The sequence below is a fragment of the Pelecanus crispus genome, chromosome 2, assembly GCF_030463565.1.
Source record: "Pelecanus crispus isolate bPelCri1 chromosome 2, bPelCri1.pri, whole genome shotgun sequence".
NCBI classification, from domain to species: domain Eukaryota; kingdom Metazoa; phylum Chordata; class Aves; order Pelecaniformes; family Pelecanidae; genus Pelecanus; species Pelecanus crispus.
This window is the reverse complement of record NC_134644.1, coordinates 54,662,689-54,685,193: the sequence shown is the minus strand read 5'-3', so window position 1 is coordinate 54,685,193 and position 22,505 is coordinate 54,662,689. Positions and strand designations below refer to the sequence as shown.

General features: G+C 39.6%; 1 protein-coding gene across 3 annotated transcripts in view; it reads left to right on the top strand.

Annotated features, from left to right (window-relative positions):
- The window catches only part of SEPTIN7 (septin 7), a 67,183-nt gene that overhangs the window by 28,316 nt on the left and 16,362 nt on the right, over positions 1 to 22,505 (top strand). For 2 of the 3 annotated variants that reach the window (XM_075706322.1, XM_075706321.1), the window contains exons 2-5: positions 10,795 to 10,901; positions 17,488 to 17,588; positions 18,170 to 18,304; positions 21,346 to 21,463. In XM_075706322.1, the coding sequence (XP_075562437.1) occupies positions 10,795 to 10,901; positions 17,488 to 17,588; positions 18,170 to 18,304; positions 21,346 to 21,463 (461 nt within the window). Of the gene's footprint in view, positions 1 to 10,794; positions 10,902 to 17,487; positions 17,589 to 18,144; positions 18,305 to 21,345; positions 21,464 to 22,505 lie in introns of those variants that run through there. The other variant, XM_075706323.1, reaches the window with a different exon arrangement.

The window sequence follows — 22,505 nt, the reverse complement described above, 5'->3', positions numbered from 1 at the left end:
TGCAAGCTATCCTGTCTTTAAGATGTTGATCCTGTATCTGTACCAAGTATTTTAGTCTTAAAGATTAAGTAAACCCAATCACTCATCAGCATGTAGATAGCTGTGTGGGTTTTATTTCTGCCTGAGTAATGAAAGATCCTACTGTGACTAGTTAAATCTGTGATCTGTTGATTAATACACCTTTCATTGTTGAGTCAGCAAGTGTTAGAAATTATGTACTGGAAATGCTGTACAATTAGTTGTCAATAGTAATGTATAGATGGCAAATTTGATGTTCCTATCATCTTTTTTTTTTTTTAAAGGTCATATAATTGAGGAATTTAACCAATTATATTTGTCACTGTATATGTCTCCAGAGAGTAAGTCCATCTCTGCAGCTTTCTCTAGATGCATAATTCTTCCAGACCAAGCAGTTGGTGGCCTCAGATGTATGCTTTTTTAGCCTTAACGAGAGCATTCTTCTTTAGCACCTTTCACAACTGTTTTTGTTCCTCTTGCTTTCATTTTGAAATAGTATGGGGTTTTTCTTCTCCTGTGAAGGTTCTTTATTTTGGCTTTGTCAAAGCCTGTGAAAATTCAAGGTGTATGCTGGTTATGAGGTTTATTCATAGAAGGTTGTTGTGCTGGAGCTCTGCAGCTGAATTCCGGTTCCCTTAGCCCAGTTATTTCACAGATAGCTTGTGCATTCAGATTTTCCATGTAGGTCAGTCTTGGCAACTTCTTGTTGTTTGCAATGTCTCTGAAACTGCATTGCAGTGTGAGTACAGCTTGATCAGACATAGGAGTTTTCTTTTAACTAATAAGAAAACAAAGCAACGTAAGGTTTGGGAAGCCTGGGCTGCAGCTGCTAATTGTGTACTTGTAATTCCATGCAGGCTTGGATGCTGAAGCCCAGGTTGTCAGATTTCAGCTGTTGTTGGTACTAGATATGGGTGGACCAATGCCGTGGGGTGTTTTTTTCATCTGCAGTCATGTTGAAGAACTAAAAATGAAGAGAAACTTGTGATTTTGGTTCCTTGGCTTTGTTAGACTAGAACTTCTTTTGAAATGCTGAAAACTTGCTTCCTTTGTCTCATGTTTAAGTAACATATCCTATTTTAAATGGCTACTTAGCAGACATGCTGTTTATCAGGAGCAAAGCCTATATACTTAATCAGAGCAAATGTCACTTTCTTCATGAAGAGCCACAAATTCTTTGACTTGTGAATTGTTGGTGGTTGTTTTGTTGCAGAGAAGTTGTTGAGTTTTAAATGCAGATTTTTACATTTACCCTCCCCTCTTTTTGGAAACCTGTAGATTTTACTTACCTCATCATCTGGTGTCTTCTTTAGCTCATTTTCCCATCCTCAAGCCCCTAATGCCCTGGTTTGCTGCATCGCTTCTTGCTTTACCATGTTGCATTATGAATTCTAGTGCAAGTGGTGGGCTGGGAGTAGGGGACCGTTTCTTTTGGCAGCAGTCAAAATCTCACCCATGAAGTTAAGCCGCTGTTCCATGGCCACTTTAATCTGTCAGTTGTAGAACTACTTCTGCTTTGAGGGGAAATAATAGTACTTCAAAAATGCTGTCTAGAATCTGTTGCAATATTCTTCTGAAGTACTTCCCTTCCCTTCCCTGCTTTTAATGGCTTTTCTGAATTATTTAAGTGGCATCTGTGACAAGAATGGGTATGCCAAGAGTCTGTCCTCAGTTACTGCACTTAAAATTTAAATTTTGCTCTAAGAAAGCTGATTAAATTGTCTTACTCTATCCTGAATGCTGAAATTTTGTTGCTGTTGCTGCAGTTGCTGATAGGCAAAAGTGAATTTATCACTAGTAGACTTCCCTGTTACTCTGTTTTGCTAGGATCAGCTTTGTGGCTCTAACAGATGTTACTTCTATAATTTATGCTCCAAATTCAAGTTGTGAAATGGTGGAGCTTTGGCTTTCTTTCCTTTATAAACGTCTATAAAATACAAAGTTGAACTTTTTGCAAGATTTCACATGACACCATCCTACATGGAACTGTAGATATGTGGGAGCAGCTGTGTCACACGGTGTGGCTCCCACCCCTCCTCTTGATGGGTTTCATGTGGATATTCTTGTGTGTTTATCAAAATGTTGGTTTGTATTTTGTAGAGTGCTGAAGACAGGAACTAGCCTTTACGAAAGCTTCTAAAATCAGACTTAAAAATAAAATCATCTTGTAGTCTTTGTTTTTGTGGTCATCTATAATGACATGGCAGAGCATCATTCCCCCTTGGTGACAGGACGATTCCGTCATACTATTTGGTGTAGTTCAGGCTCTTTGATTATTCGTGTAGCTCCCCTTCTGTATAAAAGCAAAAATCTGTGTGTTACAGTGCCGTCAAAGCCATTGCACATTTGCATAAAGCTGCAAGTGCTGTTGTGCACATAAACTGTGAATTGTACAAGGATGAAAGAAGATGAAATGTGTTGTTTTTTTATGTCTGCTGACAAGCTTTTTACTCCTCTTTGACTCACCAGCATCAAACTGATGGGATTATATTTTAAGCAAAAACTGTCACAATAATTAGAATTTATAAAATGGAAAAAATTCCATGGAAAAAATGGCTCACCTGCTAAAAATAAAATATGCTTTGATGTAAACATTCTGTATATGTAAGCTGTGGAGAAGTACAGCATTTTTCTGTTGAATTTGATCCTTTGTAATAACTCTCTGGGGCTATCAAATGCACTAAAAATCTCTTCCCCCTCACATCAGAAGAAACGTATTGTTGGGTATCTTCATTTTGATAAAGCAGTAAAGCAACTGCAGCTTGTGTTTGACTGTTTGTACCAAGTAACTCTAAATACAGACTTCTACTTCGAATGCAGTGGAAGCTTTGAAAAAAATTGTGCAATTTGTAGAAAACCTGTTTACCCTGGGACCCGAAGTGTTGGTGGCTTGTCTCCTAATCAGTTACAAGCCCGACTGAGTTGTTAGCAGTTAATGCACCTTCTGAATCTGCAGTTCCTGCTGTTCTCAGTTAATAGATACAATGACGGAGACTGGGTCATCTTGGTGACAATACATGAAGCATACTTCTTTGAGCAATTTAACTGAAGTCTTGGTTTACGGTGCTGCGATTGCCAAAAGCATTTTCCTTGCCGGTGGGTGGTTCCTAGGCAGTCTTGTAATCCCGTCTGGAGCTTAGGAGAGCAACTTGAAATTCCTAAGTACAGATAGCATGTGTGGTCACATTCCCAGCAATGCAGTTGAGTGTCACGGGGCATGAGCATGAAATACTGTTTGATTGGTAGATAGCCAGCTAATTGTTAGTGAAGAATAGAAAAACTTCTGGTGATTTCTGTAAGATTAATTTCTTTTTTTATTTAATGAAGAGGTAGGAAATAAAACATGTAGAGAGCACACTGGGAATGTTCAATATTGGTTATGATCTTGATCACCTGATGTGTTTAATGAACTCTCACATGGGGTCATAAATGTAAGAATGTAAGTCATGCTTCTAAATTCAGGGCTTGGATTTTAGAAAACAAGATCCTAAAAATACAGTAGAAAAATGATCCTGGATTTTCAGAGTGATGTGGTAGCTAGACGATGTAGTGTGGTGTGTTATCAGGAGATATAATATATGAATGAGAAAATAGCAGTCTCCAATAGGAGTTACATATAAAGCTGGGTTGGACTGGACTGCTTGTCCATTTCTGTTGTAGGTATTTGAGTAAGAATGGCAGAGGCCGAGAAGTTGGAGGAGGTTGGAAATATGCTACATTCTCAGTGTGCCACAACAATGAACAGTGAAAAAAGCAGCATCATTAAGATTTAAGGGTAACAATTCACTTCTGTTATCGTAGGGAGGAGATGCTTGCAGTTTAAGTTTCTTTGTAGTAATGAAGTAATAACAAGAGCTGATGGATAGAAGTTGAACTGGAAAAAAAACCCATATATTGAACACTTGCAACTTAGCTGTGAGTAGATTTGCTAACTGGTTATCAGTTAGAAAATTTCTGGTTTGTTTACAAGGAGTGATTTGGAAATGAAGGTGAAAGATTTATGTAGCTCAGCTGAGAACAACCTGAGTTACTTATTTTATTTTTCATCTCTGGAGCGCTGCTTTCCCCCCATTCCCATGGATTGCACTTCATTGTTCCAGTTTTTTAATTGTTAATTCTCTGTACTCAGTTGTACTTATCTGCTTTAATATTATTCTGGCGACTATTTACCATGGTTTGCAACCATTCCAGTGGTTGCCAGTGGTCTCTTCTGACCCCCAAAAGTGTGCTTGAGATATAAAAGAAAAAGCTGTCTCCCTTCTCATGTTACAGCTAGTCTCATCTGTGTAGAGAAAAAGGGAAGTACTTGATCAGTGTTTTGTTCACAGAAGAAGAAATTCTGTTATCCAAGGTTAAATTTAAATGATGTGCCATGGGCCATCTGTATAAAGATGCTAATAGCAGACAGGCAGTTGTTAACCCCAGTGTATAAGAAAAGCTCCAGTATTTGTACAGCCATTTAGAAATTCATAGATTTGAGAAGAGTTGGAACTTTTGCTAGTCCTGTAAGGGCTGACAAAAGATTCTGTCCTTTGCAAGACTGGAAAGAGTATGTTAGTAAAAATACATGCTTATTTCTACCAACAAGAGTGGCCAGCTCCATGTATTTTAATGTGACTGTGAAGGAAAATAGCTTGAGAAAATGCTGAAATTTAGAAACACTAATTTGCTGATAAACATGAGGCACAAAATAAGGAAAGAAAAAGAACTGTGTATTTGTTCAGAAGAACTTGAAGTGTTTATGAAACATTCAGTGGGAAAATGAGAGCAAGGTAAAAGCAGTAGCTGGATACCAAAAATAATTAAACTCTTGGATTCAGGATTACCCTTCAAAGTCAAAGTATTTTTTTCTTTTCTTTTTGAAACAAAACATTTCATGCTGAAAACAGAAGATAGATTCACTCACTCTAAATTAGGCAGCTAGATCTCAATGCATCATGCATTGAGTGATTGGAAGTTATTATTGGTGAAATGTTTCTATTATATTGCATCCTTATGCTACTTCATGTAATGGTGGAAGGGCAAAATCTCATCAGAAGTGCTTACTGAGAGTGGAAAGATGCATTTTATTTGGGACACGTCCTTTTTTTTTTTTTTTTTTCATGTTAAGGCAAAGTAAATTCCACTTGTTTTCCTTGTTCTCTTGCGTTTTGTTTATCATATTCATAGCCTGTTGCATCCTTGTAAGCTGCATTCCCAGCCTTTCCAGTAGGCAATCCTTTGAGGTGAATTTGTGTTGAGCAAGGTTCTACATGGGAAGAACAGAGGGTTTTGTTTGGGTTTTTTTGCGCTGTGGCTTTTTTCCCCCCCCCCCTTATCATACTTCTAGCTAAGATCAGAATATTTTAATGTGTCCAAAAAGGCTGCTAAAATTGTTCAAAGATACTTGGTTTCTTTAATTCTACTTCCCCTGTAGTCCGTAGAGAAATTGCTGTTTGATTACAGTGGAAGCAGTATGACTCCCCGTAGTACAATATTGAATGTTCAGTTATGGATCTTACCTACAGTTTCAGTGTAATTGTTTTATTTGATATTATAGCCTTTTACTGCCATCATAGGTGTTGACTGTTACATAGAATCATAGAATCATCTAGGTTGGAAAAAGACCTTTAAGATCATCCAGTCCAACCATTAACCTACACTACCAAGCCCACTCTAGACTAATCAAGGGTAGACCAGACTAAACCATATCCCGAAGTGCCACATCTACCCGTTTTTTAAACGCCTCCAGGGATGGTGACTCCACCACCTCTCTGGGCAGCCTGTTCCAATGCCTGACCACCCTTTCCGTAAAGAAATTTTTCCTAATTTCCAGTCTAAACCTCCCCTGGCGCAGCTTAAGCCCATTTCCTCTTGTCCTATCGCTAGCTACTTGGGAGAAGAGACCAACACCCACCTCACTACAACCTCCTTTCAGGTAGTTGTAGAGAGCGATAAGGTCTCCCCTCAGCCTCCTCTTTTCCAGGCTAAACAACCCCAGTTCCCTCAGCCGCTCCTCATAAGACTTGTTCTCCAGACCCTTCACCAGCTTCGTTGCCCGCCTCTGAACATGCTCCAGCACCTCAATGTCTTTCTTGTAGTGAGGGGCCCAAAACTGGACACAGTATTCCAGGTGCGGCCTCACCAGCGCCGAGTACAGGGGGACAATCACCTCCCTGCTCCTGCTGGCCACAGCATTCCTGATACAAGCCAGGATGCTGTTGGCCTTCTTGGCCACCTGGGCACACTGCTGGCTCATGTTCAGCCGGCTATCTACTAACACCTCCAGGTCCTTTTCGGCCAGGCAGCTTTCCAGCCACTCCTCCCCAAGCCTGTAGCGTTGCATGGGGTTGTTGTGACCGAAGTGCAGGACCCGGCACTTGGCCTTGTTGAGCCTCATCCAGTTGGCCACGGCCCATCGATCCAGTCTGTCCAGGTCCCTCTGCAGGGCCATCCTACCCTCGAGCAGATCGACACTCCCACCCAATTTGGTGTTGTCTGCAAACTTACTGAGGGTGCACTCGATCCCCTCATCCAGATCATTGATAAAGATATTGAACAAGACTGGCCCTAAAACAGAGCCCTGGGGAACACCGCTCGTGACCGGCCGCCAACTGGACTTAACACCATTTATCACTACTCTCTGGGCTCGGCCACCCAACCAGTTCTTTACCCAGCGAAGAGTATGCCTGTCTAAGCCGTGAGCTGCCAGCTTCCCGAGGAGGATATTATGCGAGACGGTGTCAAAAGCTTTGCTAAAGTCGAGGTAGATGACATCCACAGCCTTTCCATCATCTACCAGGCGGGTCACCAGGTCATAGAAGGAGATCAGGTTGGTCAAGCAGGACCTGCCTTTTGTGAACCTATGCTGGCTGGGCCTGATCCCCTGGTTGACCTGTACTTGCCTGTGGAGTTCGCTCAAGATGAACCTCTCCATAATCTTCCCCGGCACCGAGGTCAGGCTGACAGGCCTGTAGTTCCCCGGGTCCTCCTTCCGGCCCTTCTTGTAGATGGGCGTCACATTGGCAAGCCTCCAGTCATCAGGGACCTCCCCTGTTAACCAGGACTGTTGATAGATGATGGAAAGTGGTTTGGCAAGCTCCTCTGCCAGCTCCCTCAGTACTCTTGGGTGGATCCCATCTGGCCCCATAGACTTGTGAGCGTCCAGGTGGCATAGCAGGTCATTAACTGCTTCCTCCTGGACTATGAGGGCTCCATTCTGGTCCCTATCCCTATCCTCTTGCTCAAGGGCCTGAGTACCCTGGGGATGACCGGTCTGGCTGTTGAACACAGAGGCAAAGAAGGCGTTAAGTACTTCAGCCTTTTCCTTGTCCTCGGTGACAATGTTCCCCCCCACATCCAGCAAAGAATGGAGATCCTCCTTGGCTCTCCTTTTATTGCTGATGTACTTATAAAAGCATTTTTTATTGTCTTTTACAGCACTGGCCAGATTGAGTTCTAGCTGGGCTTTTGCCTTTCTAATTTCCTCCCTGCAGGACCTAACAAGATCCCTGTACTCCTCCTGAGCTGCCCGCCCCTTCTGCCAAAGGCAGTAGACTCTCCTTTTTTCCCTGAGTCCCCGCAAAAGCTCCCTATTCAGCCAGGCCGGTCGATTTCCCCTCCGGTTGGTCTTACGACACACGGGGACAGCCCGCTCCTGCGCCCTTAAGACTTCCTTCTTGAAGAGGGCCCAGCCTTCCTGGACCCCTTTGCCCTTCAGGACCGCCTCCCAAGGGACTTTCCCAACCAGGGTCCTGAAGAGGGCAAAGTCTGCCCTCCGGAAGTCCATGGTAATAGTTTTGGTGCCCCTCCGCTTAGCATCACCCAAAATTGAGAACTTTATCATGTCGTGGTCGCTAAGCCCGAGACGGCCTCCGACCTCGACATTTCCCACAAGCCCTTCTCTGTTGGTAAACAGCAGGTCAAGCGGGGCACCTCCCCTGGTAGGCTCGCTTACCAGCTGCATTAGAAAGTTATCCCCCACATGCTCTAGGAACTTCCAAGACTGCTGCCTCTCTGCTGTGTGGTATTTCCAGCAGATGTCTGGCAAGTTGAAGTCCCCCATGAGAACAAGGGCTAGCGATTGCGACACTTCTGCCAGCCGCTTATAGAATGCCTCATCTACCTCTACCTCCTGGTTGGGTGGTCTATAGCAGACTCCCAACAGGACATCTGCCTTTCCAGCCTTCCCCCTCATCCTTACCCATAAGCATTCCACCTTGTCATCACCACTGTCAAGCTCTACATGCTCTACGGCACAACCGCATCCAGGTTCGGTGTATTTATGCAAACTCTTACATGTAATACCTCAATTACTGGTAGCAGTTAAGCAGTCTAAACTTAGAATCTGCACTGGCTGATTCAAGTTAGCATGGGTAGGTGTATCTAGGAAGCTGGGCACCTTTGGGGACGAGGTGGTGCATAAATATCCTTAGCATACTTGTCTTTTCACTAATTTCAGCTCAAAACTGCTTTCGCATCCTTGCTACTGTTGTGAGGGGAGCAAACCTCAAATTTATCAGGGCGTAATGCTTCAGCAGTTCAGGAACTACTTGGTATGGAGTGCCACAGCTGCAGGAACTATCGAGGGCGAGCTGCTTGTTTTCCATCACGTTCTTTCAAAACTGAAAATCTTATCTGTGTATGTTGAATTTCAGTGGCAACTTGACAAGCACTGTGATTTTCGGGAGAAGTGGTTCCGAGTGTTTTCCACTTTAAATTCTGTAGCATGTTAAGACCAGCAGTAACCCTAATAGAAGGGAGAAGAAGGGACATCCCTTTTTGTATATTGAAGTAGAATCTGATAGGCAAATCTTTCTTAAATAGTGCAGTAGAGAACCTTTTGCAAGGTTATTGTTAACTAAAAAAAGCAATGTTCACTGAAATAATATGAATTGTACATCACAAAATCAGAGCCCTTCTCTTGAGGGGTTCAATAGGGTGGATAAAAAAACTCTTCAGTGTAACTGGAATGATATATACATCTTGAGCAGAGTTGTGAGATGGAGGAGGTTCAGCTTCAAACTGCTTGCAGCTATGAGGCTGGAAAGCTGTGCTTTTCAGAAGCTTCTTTCTATTGCAGACTTGGTAGGGAAGCCTCTCAACTGCAGCTGGCCCTGCCCTAAAGATCTTGCAAGCGCAGAGTAGAAGACATGCATTCCTTACAACACTTTTAGGCACTTTATTTACTACACAGTTCTGAAATGTCTAATACATCTGACCACAGAAAGAGGCAAAATCTGCAGTGGTAGTGATGCAATGTTTGTCGGCAAGCCTGTCCCTCCTGGCTCGCATATCGCTGTCGTGTTGGGGTTAGTGTTCCCAGCACTGCTATCTTGAGGTTATAACTTGAGTATCTCCTTGTTCCTTGGCTGCCGCAGCCCATCTTTCCGGCTGTAGCCAGACCCTGCTTGCAGCATGGGTTAGCTCATCTGTCGGACAGGGTGGGGTTTGAAGAACAAGCACTGCTAATAATGTAGCCAGCCTGCAGGAGCTCTAGTTGCAATGTTTAATCAGCTGCTAATCCATTTACAGTATAGCTAATCAGATTGCTCTGTTTGCTACTGCAGAGACTTTGAACTACACCGTTGTAATCGAGATGGCTGATGTGTATAAGCTGGCCTGTGTATGAAATAGAGCCAGCTATTACAGTGGAGACAAGGTCTTGTCTACTGAAGTTAGTAACTACTTTCTGTTTTGTAACTCTTGATTACTTGCATTAACCCAGGAGGTTTATCTCAAGACAAGTTTTGAACCTTTCTGAGTTTAGTCTCTAAATCAACCATTACTTGTTGAGGATGGAGGGATTAGCCAGTTAGGTTTTTTCTTTTCAAAATGTGGGGGCAGTGCAGCTTATTCTCCTCCCTCAGTGAAAGTATGTAGTTTGCACCCAAATTTGTTAGCTTAAAGAGCAAATTTCTGTATGACTGTTTCTGTTCAGGTCAATGTACTAACAGCACTGCATATGAAAACTTAAACAGAAAGCATCATTTTCATATACTTTTTTCTTTAGTTCTCATGCCAGTGAGTTGAAGTAGTTTCTTTACAACAGAAAACTAAGCAAAAGACTTGTCGTCTTAAATACGGTAATAAGTAGTTGATCTGAAATTCTTGCTTCTGTCTCTGTAGAGCTGTAAATGGGGGGTAATCTTTGCTGTGGGAATTGTAACTGTATTTGCTTGGATTGTCATGGCAGTAATGTCTCCAGACTCTTTAGCAAGGCTGACTTATTGTTGCTCATGAACAAATTACCAAAAAACAAACAAAATCCAATCCTCCTTCCCTGCCCCAACAACAACAAAATTCCCAGGCAAACCACATAGTTCTGAAACTTCATTTTAGCTCTTGTGGCTTTAGTAGTTAGACCAAACTAATCTCAATCTCTCTTTCTCCCCCTCCCCCTTCTTTTTTCCCTTCCCTGGCAATAAGACTCTCAAATAATACTTGAAATAAAAGAGATAGCTTAGTCTGCTTTGGCATTATGATAGGAAGTCATACTAGGAAGATAGCTTGTTTATAAAATTTAATGTGGGGTAATACCATCTTTCTGTGTTGTAATGGGAACAATGGAGAAATGCTAAATGCATTCAGAAAAATGAATGTCTATAGAACCCAACAGTGACAGTTGGATTTGCAGGGTTTCCCTTGAAATTGGAAAAGATGATAGATTCTCAAAGCCTCAGAGCGCAGTGCATGTTTTCAGGTACTATGTTTCAAGAGTATTTAAAATGTAGATCTAGATGTTTATACTCAGTGTGATACTTCTGGTTTTACTGAAATGGTTCTGTTTTCTTCCAGGTGAATCTGGACTGGGAAAATCAACATTAATCAACTCATTATTCTTAACAGAATTGTATTCCCCAGAGTATCCAGGTCCTTCACACAGAATTAAAAAGACTGTACAGGTATGTTTCGGGGGGGGGAAAAACTGCAGCTTGAACAATGTAACTTGCAATTTAATAATGTAAGGGGATACAGTTGTGTCCTGGTTTCAGCTGGGAGAGAGTTAATTTTCTTCCTAGTAGCAGGCATAGTGCTGTGTTTTGGGTTAAGTATGAGAATAATGTTGATAACACACTGATGGTTTACTTGTTGCTAAGTAGTGCTGACACTAGTCAAGGACTTTTTAGCTTTCCATGCTCTGCCAGGTGCACAAGAAGCTGGGAGGGAGCACAACCAGGACAGCTGACCCAAACTGACCAAAGGGCTATTCCATACCATATGATGTCATGCTCAGTATATAAGCTGGGGGGGGGTTGGCTGGGGGGCAGCGATTGCTGCTCAGGGACTGTCTGGGCATCAGTCAGTGGGTGGTGAGCAATTGCGTCGTGCATCACTTGTTTTGTATATTCTTTTATCATAATTATTATTACTTTCTCTTCCTCTGCTGTCCTATTAAACTGCCTTTATCTCAACCCATGGGTTTTACTTTTTTTTTCTTCTGATTCTCTCCCCCATCCTACTGAGGGGGGAGGGTGAGCGAGCAGCTCTGTGGTGCTTAGTTGCCACCTGGGGTTAAACTGTGACAAGTTGTCACATAAGCACCTGTATTTCAAATAAGTTTAGCCATGATGTGAACTGCTAAGAAATATTCAGTATGTCTTTCAGTGTACTTTAGCTACACAAAACTTCCAGGTTCTGAAACTTGCAGCCTGGTGAAGTGTGCGAGCCCTGATGTGTGAAGTACTTTGTGTTCTGCCTGTACTTCAGAAACCTCATACGGGTGCAGTCCTGTTTGGAAATGGAAGATTTTATTATCAATTAAAATATTGAGTATATCTGTAGAAATATGTAGATGTGCACTAAAATCCCTGACTGAGGCAAGCTTTTAGAAACTATGGTGTATTAAAACTGAAGTTGATCCATTTGTTTTGTGTAATAATTTGCTATTGATCAATTGTCTTTCCTCTCAAGAAAAGGAGCATGCTTTTTATATTATAAAAAGGTTATTTCAATGGGGTTATTTTCTGCCTCTGCAGCTGAGCAACTGAATAACGATGCATGTTCATCTCTTGATGCACATCAGACACTTGTTTAAGATTTTGGTGAAGATAGCTTGTGGGAATCTAACCTTGTACAGATAAGGACCGGGGGTGCTCACCATTGCTGCTGCTGTTTACCAGAGTTCCTCCAGCTGCAAAATTATGGTCTCATACCACCTCAGCTGTGACTGAAGTGATTGTGCAATTACAGAGTTGTCATAAAGTGATTAAGCCTTGTGTTGAGTTAGGAGGGTACGCAAGGTGCTGAACACAAGCTGTAAAATTGAATGCTTTTTTTATTCAGTGGAATTGAATAACTGTGCTCCAGTGCTATGATCCACTGACCTTACTGTTTTGTGGGGCTTTTGGTTTGCTTTTGTTTGGGGTTTTGGGTACAGCTTTTTTTAATCCAGTCTCAGAACACTGAATAATTACCACAGGGCCAGGAAACAGTTAGTTATGCTCATACTAAGAAGGTTAAATGACATTGCTTGTCAGTTAGCTCAACATCGAAGCCTTGAATACTAATACAAAATGTATTCATTGCATAATATCAATTTTTTAATTTGGAAGAAAGGTTTTGAACATCCTGAGTTTGATTAACAATATATTTATTTTCTTCTAAGCTTTGGTCTTGTCTATTAGGCTATTTTATCAGTTTAATGTAAAACCATAGTGACTCTGAGAAAATGGACTTAAAAGCTTGTTAGCAGGGGCATTAGACCATTATTTGAATTAGAAGGGTTGAATTTATGTACCTGTTTCAAAAAGATGTTAAGTGGGATAGAAAAGGTGTGCAAATAGTTAAGCTCTGGTATAATGTAGTTATTAATGAAATAATCAGTGACTGTTGGAAAAGTAAGTAGGAGGGTGACTTCTTTTTTATTGGAAGAGAAACGTAGTGTGATTTCATTACTGTTGATTTCACGTTGGCTTAGAGGAAGCTAAACCAGTTCAGGTTATGGTCATTGAATTATAGTTTAAATAATGTAACGGTGGGTTGGATTTCCTGTCACTGGAAGATTTTTTTTTTTTTTTTTTTTTTTTTTTTTAAATCGGGAAAAATCATAGGAAGAATTTACACACAAACTAACAAAAAGTAACGAGACATCTTTCAAAGATAACTCAGCCCTGTCCTGGCTCATGGTGGATCAGTGTAGGAACAATTAAACTAAAACTGTGTGTGGAGCTTCTGGAATCTGAGTTAAGTACTTTCGTCTGTTAGGTGCAAGCTTAGATGATCTGTTCATCCTGACCTTTTGAGTTCTTCAGAGGTGGTTTCATTTTTATTAATTTACTGGTTGAAGAAAAACCCCCATACTTTTCAGGAAGCTTCGCTTAATTTTTTTTTTTTAATTTATTCTTTTTTTTAAGGCATGTAAAGCTGAAAAAAAAGGGGGGGAAAGGGGGGGGGTGGGGCTTGAACAGAGCCCTGGCTGAAAAGACATTGCATTTTTTCTCACTTCCACTGTGTGGGCTAAAGCCCGAGGGTGGCTGAGAGCTAGACAAAACTATTTTCAGTAGTGAATTGGGTCTATCATGACTTAGCAAATAATATGATTGGAATAAAATATATTTAAAGACCACCTTCCCCCTTAGAAACTATTGCTTACTTTATCTAATGAGTATTCTTTTTGAGTATACTTGTAGTGCAGCATTGCTTTGTTTTCAGTTACTTGTTGTAATGAAAGAAAAATCAGTAAGCATACCATTTTAAGAAGGAAACTGAAGCTATCTCATTTTAGTGTCTAAGTGAGGATAAAATTTTTTACCCCTACAACCTTGAAAATTGTGTGTGCTAGCAACTATGTGTATGATGTGGAGGTGATTACAGTCACATATTAAAGAATTAATAGTCGGAGCTGCTATTTGGATCCACGGCATTTGTACTCTTTGCCAGTGTAAAATTTATTAACTTGAGGATATCAAGGGTTTTGTAGGGTAGAGATGAGACAGACCACCAGAGCATCCTAAATCTTGGTGCTAATAATCACCTGCTCTTATATGGTGGGAATAACTTACTGATCAGGATTTGTGTAAGAGTTTCACATAGATAAATAAAACCTGTATTTGTTTGGGCTTGAAAATAATTGCAGTTTGAAGTTGTTTTGTGAGGCAGGTTCTTTGTATTAATTTCATGGAAAACACAGAAAAACAGTTAATAGTAAGTGATTTGATGTCAGATGAAGTCAAAGGAAACTTCTCCAGAAATGATGGGGTATGAAATATGTTTTCTCTGATCATTATTTGACTGTCTTAAATGGGGTATGGTAAAGGCTTGTTTAATCCTTTAAACATAGTCAAGCTGAAACAAGCATCATGAGTGCTGTGTAGTAACTGCCAAGGAGATCCGTGTGACCCAGTTGACTGGAGTGCATGGGAAAATGGCCATTTGGAGGAGACTTTTACTAAAAAGTTTTAAATTCCAAGACTTGAACTAATGCTTTCCATGAATCCCTTGGGAATACTTGTAAATCAGATGATAGGATGCAGTTGGATGCTTAACTGTGAATGACACCAGTTTACAGTGATTTTCTGGATCTTTTCCAGATGTTGCTGCTTTCTGTGCCTTTGACCATGTATGGACACATCCATTTAGGTTAGAAAAATGCAACTTTACGGAGGCTTTATGGCAGGTTCTTCACCTACTATGTCTTACCAGTAGATCTACCGCTCACAATGTATGGTGGATATGGTCTGACTGTCCACAATGCAAGCATAGGACATTTAATTTGATCAAGTAGTGTTTTTTGTTCTGTAGGTTTTTGAAAACCCTGCTCTGATAGCAAGATACCTACAGGAATTTATGAAAAGTAAGAATCTATTTAAATATTCACCACCCAGTAAGGTATTAGCACTGCCTGCAGATACTCAGTTACTGCAGGCCGTTTGTCAGAAGGTGACTTCACAAATTCAGCCACACTTACATTTTACAAGCATACAGAATCAGGAAAAATGTTTGGTGTGGCATTTCTGAGGATCTCCTGACCTTCCTTTTCCTTTGTTGTAAACACACGTTCAAGATAATGTTTTATTAATTGCTTCTTTTGTAAAAGCATTCCACCGTGAGTGCTTAATAATTTAATGGTTCTTGCTGGGAATTTTTGTGCTGGAGAATAAAGCTGATATCTTGTAGTACTTGGCAAGAGTACAGCTCTTAACTATCATCTCTAGGATTTTGAAAGTGTTATGGGTTTCTTATACTTGCAGAGAGTGTGGTTATAGGGGGGCTTTGTGGTTACTATATGCAAGATAGTAAAAAGAATGCAAGGAATCAGAAGTTAATCTCCTGTGTGCTAAAGCTTGTGAGTAGTAAACTTATGGCTCAGTTGACTGTGTGGCTGGGGATTACTGTCTTCAGTTCTGGCATAGATTGTGTACAATAAAATTTCTCTGTAGAAGTCTTGAGGGGGGAAAAATACAATCACTGCAATTAGAATGTAAGTTTTAAAAACACTGCATGTATTCCTAGGTTCTCATGGCTTTGGAACTGGACACTTTTGGAAGGATAGGAGTTGTAGTTAGTGAGAGGGTAACTTGGCAGTGTCTTAGGCTGGTGTGTGTGCATTGGGGGGTTTTTTATGTCTTTTTTTCCTAACCTTGCAGTAAGTCCTGCTCAAGTAGGAGGTTGAATTGGATGGCCTTGAAGTCCACCCCAACCTGGATTCTTCTGTGACTAGCATCCAGGTAGCCCAGTGTTGGGGTCTCTTATTTTATGAAGCTGCCTTACTGATTTTTTTTTTTGTGTGTCTTTTTCTTAGGTGAGGAACCAGCTCATGACAATTGCATGCTGTAGACAGACATAGTGTAGCTGAGAATTTTTTGAGACCTAGCAGTGAAAGGGATTGATCTGGCTCGGGTAGGATCCCTACTGATAAGTAGATAAAAATAGCCTCCTGCATACTCAGAGGTTAAATATGGAGCTTTCTTTGCAGTTAGTTACTGTTTTCTGTGTTTCTGTATATTCTCTTCTGAACTAGAATCAGTGTTTTGCTTGTGCAAGAGGTATTTAGTTTGACTTTCTGCAGAGTGTTAATTAATCTTGTAGATTTACATTGCATCACATAACCAGTGATTGCAAAGTGTTTACAACAATGTTCAGGTGTGGCTGTGAGAGAATCTGTTTCACCTATAAAACTAGGGATGTGCAAGTGCTTAAGCAGCATTGATATGATCTCTTTCAAATCTTGAGTTGGTCAAGAGACCATCCAGGCAGGATTTATTATCCAAGTTTCTACTCTCTCTGGAAGTTCATTACTGAATGTTCTTGCAGGTGTTCACCTAGCTATATTTAACTTTCTTTTCTCTCCCCACTTAGGGTTCAGGAGGCTTAAGAAATGTTAAGCAATGAGCAACAAGGTGGCATCAATATCTGCCAGCTCGTGTGTGGCTCTGAATAAATGGCTTGTGTGGTTGGTTTCTTGAATCCACATCTAGAAAATGGCATCATTAGTGATTCAGTAGGAATGGTCTTAACATCAGGGACAAAACTATGATTAAATGTGTGAGCAATTGAAAAGAGCCAACATGCTAACACAAGTTTGTCATTTCTTACTGCTGTGCATCAGACTGATACGACAATGGTGTACAGCACTTTCTCAGGCAGATACACCTGATGTTGGCATTATCAATAATTACTGAGTTATTAGTAGAAAGAAGGGGGTAGCAGTCCATTTGCTGTTTAGCCTAAATTTTCTGTGTCATGACATGCTTAATCTGTTTGACATGCTTATTGCAAGCTGACTGAGCTGTACTGCAGATGGGTGGTCACAACTCGAGGCACGCATTCCACGCCCAGATCTTGCATCATGCCTTGTGCTGATGCAGTTGCCTTCTGAGCCAGGTTTCCATCAGTGACCTGAGCTAACAAGAACCAATCCACTATGGTCACGGGAGGTCTAGCTCAGCAGATTGCAGCTAGATTGTATTACTTTCCAATATCAGTCTGTAACAGGAAACATCACTTTCTATGATTCCTTTCCCAAGCATTATACTAGCTGAAAATAAATGTATTCTTAAAAATACATTAACAGGACTAGAAGTGTAGTGTCTAAGGTGCTTGGGGGGAGGATTAGTTTTGAAAAGTGTAATTTTCTTTGAAGTGACCAAAGTTCACAATTTCATCAAGTATAATGCCTGGTGTATCAGAATGACTGGATATCCGAGAACACCTTTTTTAATTTTGTTTTTTTTATTTCATTCTTTATACTGGCTTTAGTATTGTTGATTAGGGTTTTCTCTGTTTCAACAGGAGTTAAAATATTAAGATATCATATATACTTAGGTTCTTTTATCACTGGCTTTATTTAAATTATTACTCTTTTCTTAAAAAAAATAATGAGTATCAAATTATTGGGATTTTATAAGCAAAATACAGTCCCAGTATCTCTGTGAAGCAGAAAAGTTAGCAATTGTTTGTCAGACTCATTCATTGGATGCTTTTCCCAGTGTTTAAGAGGAGGGGTGACTAAATTGCTAAAAATTTAATCTTACCGTATTCATTTTACAGGTTGAGCAGTCAAAAGTTTTAATCAAAGAGGGTGGTGTTCAGTTACTACTTACAATAGTTGACACACCAGGATTTGGAGATGCTGTGGATAATAGTAATTGGTAAGACATTCTTTGTATGTTCTCCTACAGTAATTCTAGATTGTATTTTTTGTGTGTGTGTGAGATACAATACAATGCAGATTTAGATCTTCAGTTAAAATATTAATGCTTTTAAACTTTCAGTTAGCTGAGAACTTTAACTACTGTAGTTCCAAGTACCTTTATAACTCGATTGAAATGCTATCCGCTTTTCCTTTTAAAGTGTATGGAGCATTTGGTTCTTTATCCACACATGCAGCATGCAGAACAAACTTCTGTGCTGTCACAAGATGTGACCAGTAAAGCATATTCCTTTGGCTACTGTTCTTAAGTGTTTTATTTAATGCTATTACAATGACGGTAATTGTGTTTGAAAGGTTTTTTCAGTGAACTCACACATTGTATCTTCAGAGCTGTGTAACTTGGTTGTATGTTGAGGAGCTGGTCACTTAAAATGTGCTGTGTTGAAGTCTCTTAAAAAAACCACCAACAACAAAAAAAGCAAGCCATGGGGAAACAGTGTGCATCTATTTCTTAGCAAAGACAGACTTTTTTACATAAATGATGTAACTTACAGGTTTTTATTCATGTAACCTATGCAGTTGGCAGCCAGTTATCGACTACATTGACAGTAAATTTGAGGACTACCTGAATGCGGAATCTCGAGTGAACAGACGTCAGATGCCAGATAATAGAGTGCAGTGTTGTTTATACTTCATTGCTCCTTCAGGACATGGGTTCGTATTAGTGTATTTTATGTTTCCTTTCTCTGTCTTTTATCTGAGATAAATATCCAAATTTGGCATTCTTAGTTATGTAGAGTTCCAAATGGGATTTTCTTAATGGCCTGCAGACCATGCTTAATTTCAAAGATGAGCTTACTTTGGCTTGTCAAACATCAGCAAGCTAAACAAATAATAAGTTAGAATACCAGAAAACATGATTGCACATTAATTACATAACAAGAAAAACAGTCTTGGAACAATTTAAAAATACACAGGTGTTCACAAGTGCCAGGTCTATTTATGATCTATATATCTATTTTTTGTACTAGAAGGAGAAACTAGTTCACACTTCAAGCAGCAGGATTTTTCCTTTCCATTCTTCCTCCTTCCCTTTGGTTTTAAGGATAAATTGAAGATGGGAAGTTTCGTGCGTCCTTATAAGCATGCTTTAATTCACCTAGGGTGTAATCTTTTGTCTAGTGACAATTCCAATACAGGCATTCTGGATTTTTTTTTTTTTCCAATTACTATGCAGTCTTCCACCCCTGCTTAGTTTTTAACTTGATCAGACTTCTATCTAGTGGTAGAGAGAGAGAACTGCATTTCCAGGGTGTATTAGATGCTGATTGACTGTATCGGAAATTGGTTGCTTAGTATTTTATTATTGTATTATAACTGATTAAATTTGTCAGAGACTCTTAAGTTACACCTTCAAAACCAGAAGGAGGAGAAGATAAAGTAGCTTGTTCTATTGTATGGGTCAAAAGTAGTAAAACTTGTTGAAGGGAGTAATGAAGAATTCTGAGGAATATTCCTCAGGCAGTGAAAGATGCCAACTATTACACTCAGATTCTGTGGCTAGCATTGGAATGGTTCTAATAATTTTGAACTAGACAGACTTCTCAAATTTGGAAAGAAATATTGGGAGGTGGAGAAGAGTTCTTCTCATGTAGACTTGCCTTAATTAAACATTTTGTTGTTGTTCAACATGCATGTTGAACAGTGTCAGTTTTCCTTAACATGCATGTCAATTTTAAATGCAAACACTTGAATCCTTGGCGTACACTCTTTTACTAGTGTGTATGTCACTTAAATAAAGGGAAGATGATCCATTCCTTGAGTTTGTCAATCTTTTTTGAGCTAATTTTCAGATTCTTCAAAAAACATTTGTCTTTCCCCCATACCCCCCTTTATCCATTAAAACTTTCTAAACCAGTGGGAAGTACAAATTGTTTGGAAGGAAAAATGAAGGTAGTGCTTCAGATAAATTAAGTTTTGGTCACTAAATTTGAGAGGCTAAAAGCTGGGAAAGTATGTTCCTTGTATAGGTATTTCATGTTATTCTTGGCGGGGTGGAAGTGTAAAGCTGAGCTAGGTTTGCATAGTGTTTTTCAATTACTGGAGTAAATGCTTGGAATTGTCATCTAATTAAGGAAATGAATGGAGCACAGATGGTGCTGCTGTTAGCATTCATTTCCTTTTTTAAGGTACTGTTTTCTCTGAAAGGGCATTGCTCACTTCCTACCTGGTTTTTGTGGTGGTGCAGTCTTCCATCATGTTTCCTGTGCAGACGGCAGCACGTTACCCATCCAGTAGTGTACTCTTCACTCTTAATGCATGATTGTATTTACACTGAATTAAAGCATTTGTAGATGCACTTACTTCTGTTTGTCCTTATGACTTAATACATATGTAAAAGCCAGCTTGTTGCAATTTATAAAGGAAAAAAACATTGCAGGTGAGGTCCTTCCATTTAATGCATCCCACTATTTTTAGCTGGTATCTCCATAAACATCTGAACTGATGGGTTAGTTTGTGTGGGGTAGGGGGAGAGAGTGAAGAGGCGGGAGGAGCATTCCAGGTAAGTGAATGGGGTGATAAGGTATTGCAGCCCCTTTCTGCAATTCTAGGATCTTTATGTAAAGGCTTCCTGCTTCAGTCTCCACTGTAAACTCAAGACCTTTAGGTGAGCACTGTTGTCATTCTGAACTATTCTGCTTTGGCAACTCCCCTTCAACCTGGTGTTGCCCTAGGTAGCTTTTTGAAGTGAGGACAGGGAAAGCATATTAAGGTGAATGCATAGCCAAACCAGTGCTGTTAATCTAGACATGCATTAATGTTAGCTATTTAATGGAAACATGTTGAGAAGCTGAGAAATTCAGTGGCAGGTAGAAAGTGACATTATTAAATATGTGTTCTTTAATGTTTTCTTTATTCTTTTATATACGGTTTGGAGAAGTTAAATTTGAGTACCAAATGAATCTGGTTTTAATGTTCCTAATCCTAATTTCTTTTATATGAGAAATAATCTTGTTAAATCCTTTAAGTGAATCCTTTAAGCCCGACTAAACTTGCTATAATTCTGAAGCATTAATGCATCAAAACCTCTGTGGGTTTACTTTAGCAAGCAGGAAATATTGACCACTTTGATCCACATTGATGTGGTTTTTTATATATATATATTTATATTTCTATACCCATATGGTGGGTGTTTTAGTTTTTATACCACTGTCATCCACTTCCATAATGGTCTTTTTGTTATACATAGTGATTTAGAGATGAGATATTTTTACTTCATTTTTACACAGGCAACAGAATTTACTGTGTTCAGCAATCTAATCTACCAAAAAAAAAAAAAAAATCTCACGGCCCACTCTCAGGAAGAGGCATACAAATAAACATCGCTTTCAGAAACTGAAACTGCGTATGTGAGCAGAGGGTGATTCACAACTGTAAACTCTTACAAGTCAGGCTTTAAATGGGACTATCTTCCAGCTAATGACACGAGCTTTACTACCTTCCTAGGAGACTTCTTATCACTTGCTTAAATGAGTGTAATTTCAGCTAGCAGAAGTCTCATGACTACTAGTAAACTTCTGACTCTACTCCTCTGTTATACAATTCTAGGGGATTTCCTATAGCACTTGCAGGTAGCCTTTTTGAATGTCATTCAAGCATCTATCACTCATAAATGTGTCTTGAGATTTGTCCTGACAACTACTCTTAAATCGTTTGTTTAATATAAATTGCAAAGCTCTAACGCTGTCTTTCAGACTTAAGCCTTTGGATATAGAGTTTATGAAGCGCCTGCATGAAAAAGTGAATATCATTCCACTTATTGCCAAAGCAGACACACTTACACCTGAGGAATGCCAACAGTTTAAAAAACAGGTGAGTTGAAAGATTCGTATTTACAACATGGGATAATTTAGTAAGTTGATCCCTATGGAAATGGTGAGATTTAACTTCTTACACACAGAGTTTAAACCCTGAAGCAATGACTTGAGACAGCAAAGCTAAGTAATTTATATCTCTAGATTTAATTATATTTCTTGGTGAAATAGTCTTGTTTCTGTCCTCAGGGGAAGAGGTTTCAAGTCTAGTATGATTCTTAGCCAAATGAAATAATTCACTGCTGAGATAAAAATCAGTAAGGGAGGAAGGGAGCTTTCAAGATTTAGGTGTCTAACAGAAGTTGTGTGTTTAAAAAAAAAAAAAAACAACCTTTTTTTTAACAGTATTATTGATTGTCTTGTGGTATTCACTTTCATGTTGATGTGCTATATTTATTAAAGATGCCTCAGGTACTAGATGAGAATCAGTATACCTGTCGTTCAGGCTTGGGCTGTGGTAATGCATTTTAAAGATGGTGAGATAATTCTAACATTGATAAAACTGATATAATTTCTTTGTATTTGTAGAATAAATTTGGTATTAATGTCTTCAAGTGGTTTATGTTTTATTTTAACTACATGATCAGAGTAGAAAGTTTAGCTTTTGCTGTATTGTATGAGGAGGATAAGGAGGACCCAGAACAGGACAAGACAAGGCGTGAAGTTTGTTTTATTGAACTGTGTCCAGTGGTAGTTTAGAAGGACACAGGTTCTGGAAAGAAGTGGGCATTAAGAGATGTTGTGTACAAAACTCTTGATTTAAGACTAAAAATTAAAGGATGTTTTTTGTGTTGGAGAAACTTAAGCAAGGTGCTATAGACCTGAAGTCTGTTCTGGTTGCATTTCATGGGGTTTTTTTGATGTAAGGGGGGAGAAGATGGTAGAATGAAGAATACTTCTTAGTGTATAAGCAGCTTTATCAATGGGTTGATGTTAAATAGGGGAGACTTTCCTAAATCAAATTTTGAAAATAAGTTCTTGCATGAATTGGAAACTTACGTTCTTGTAAGATTGCAAACCCATGAACCAGAAATATTCCC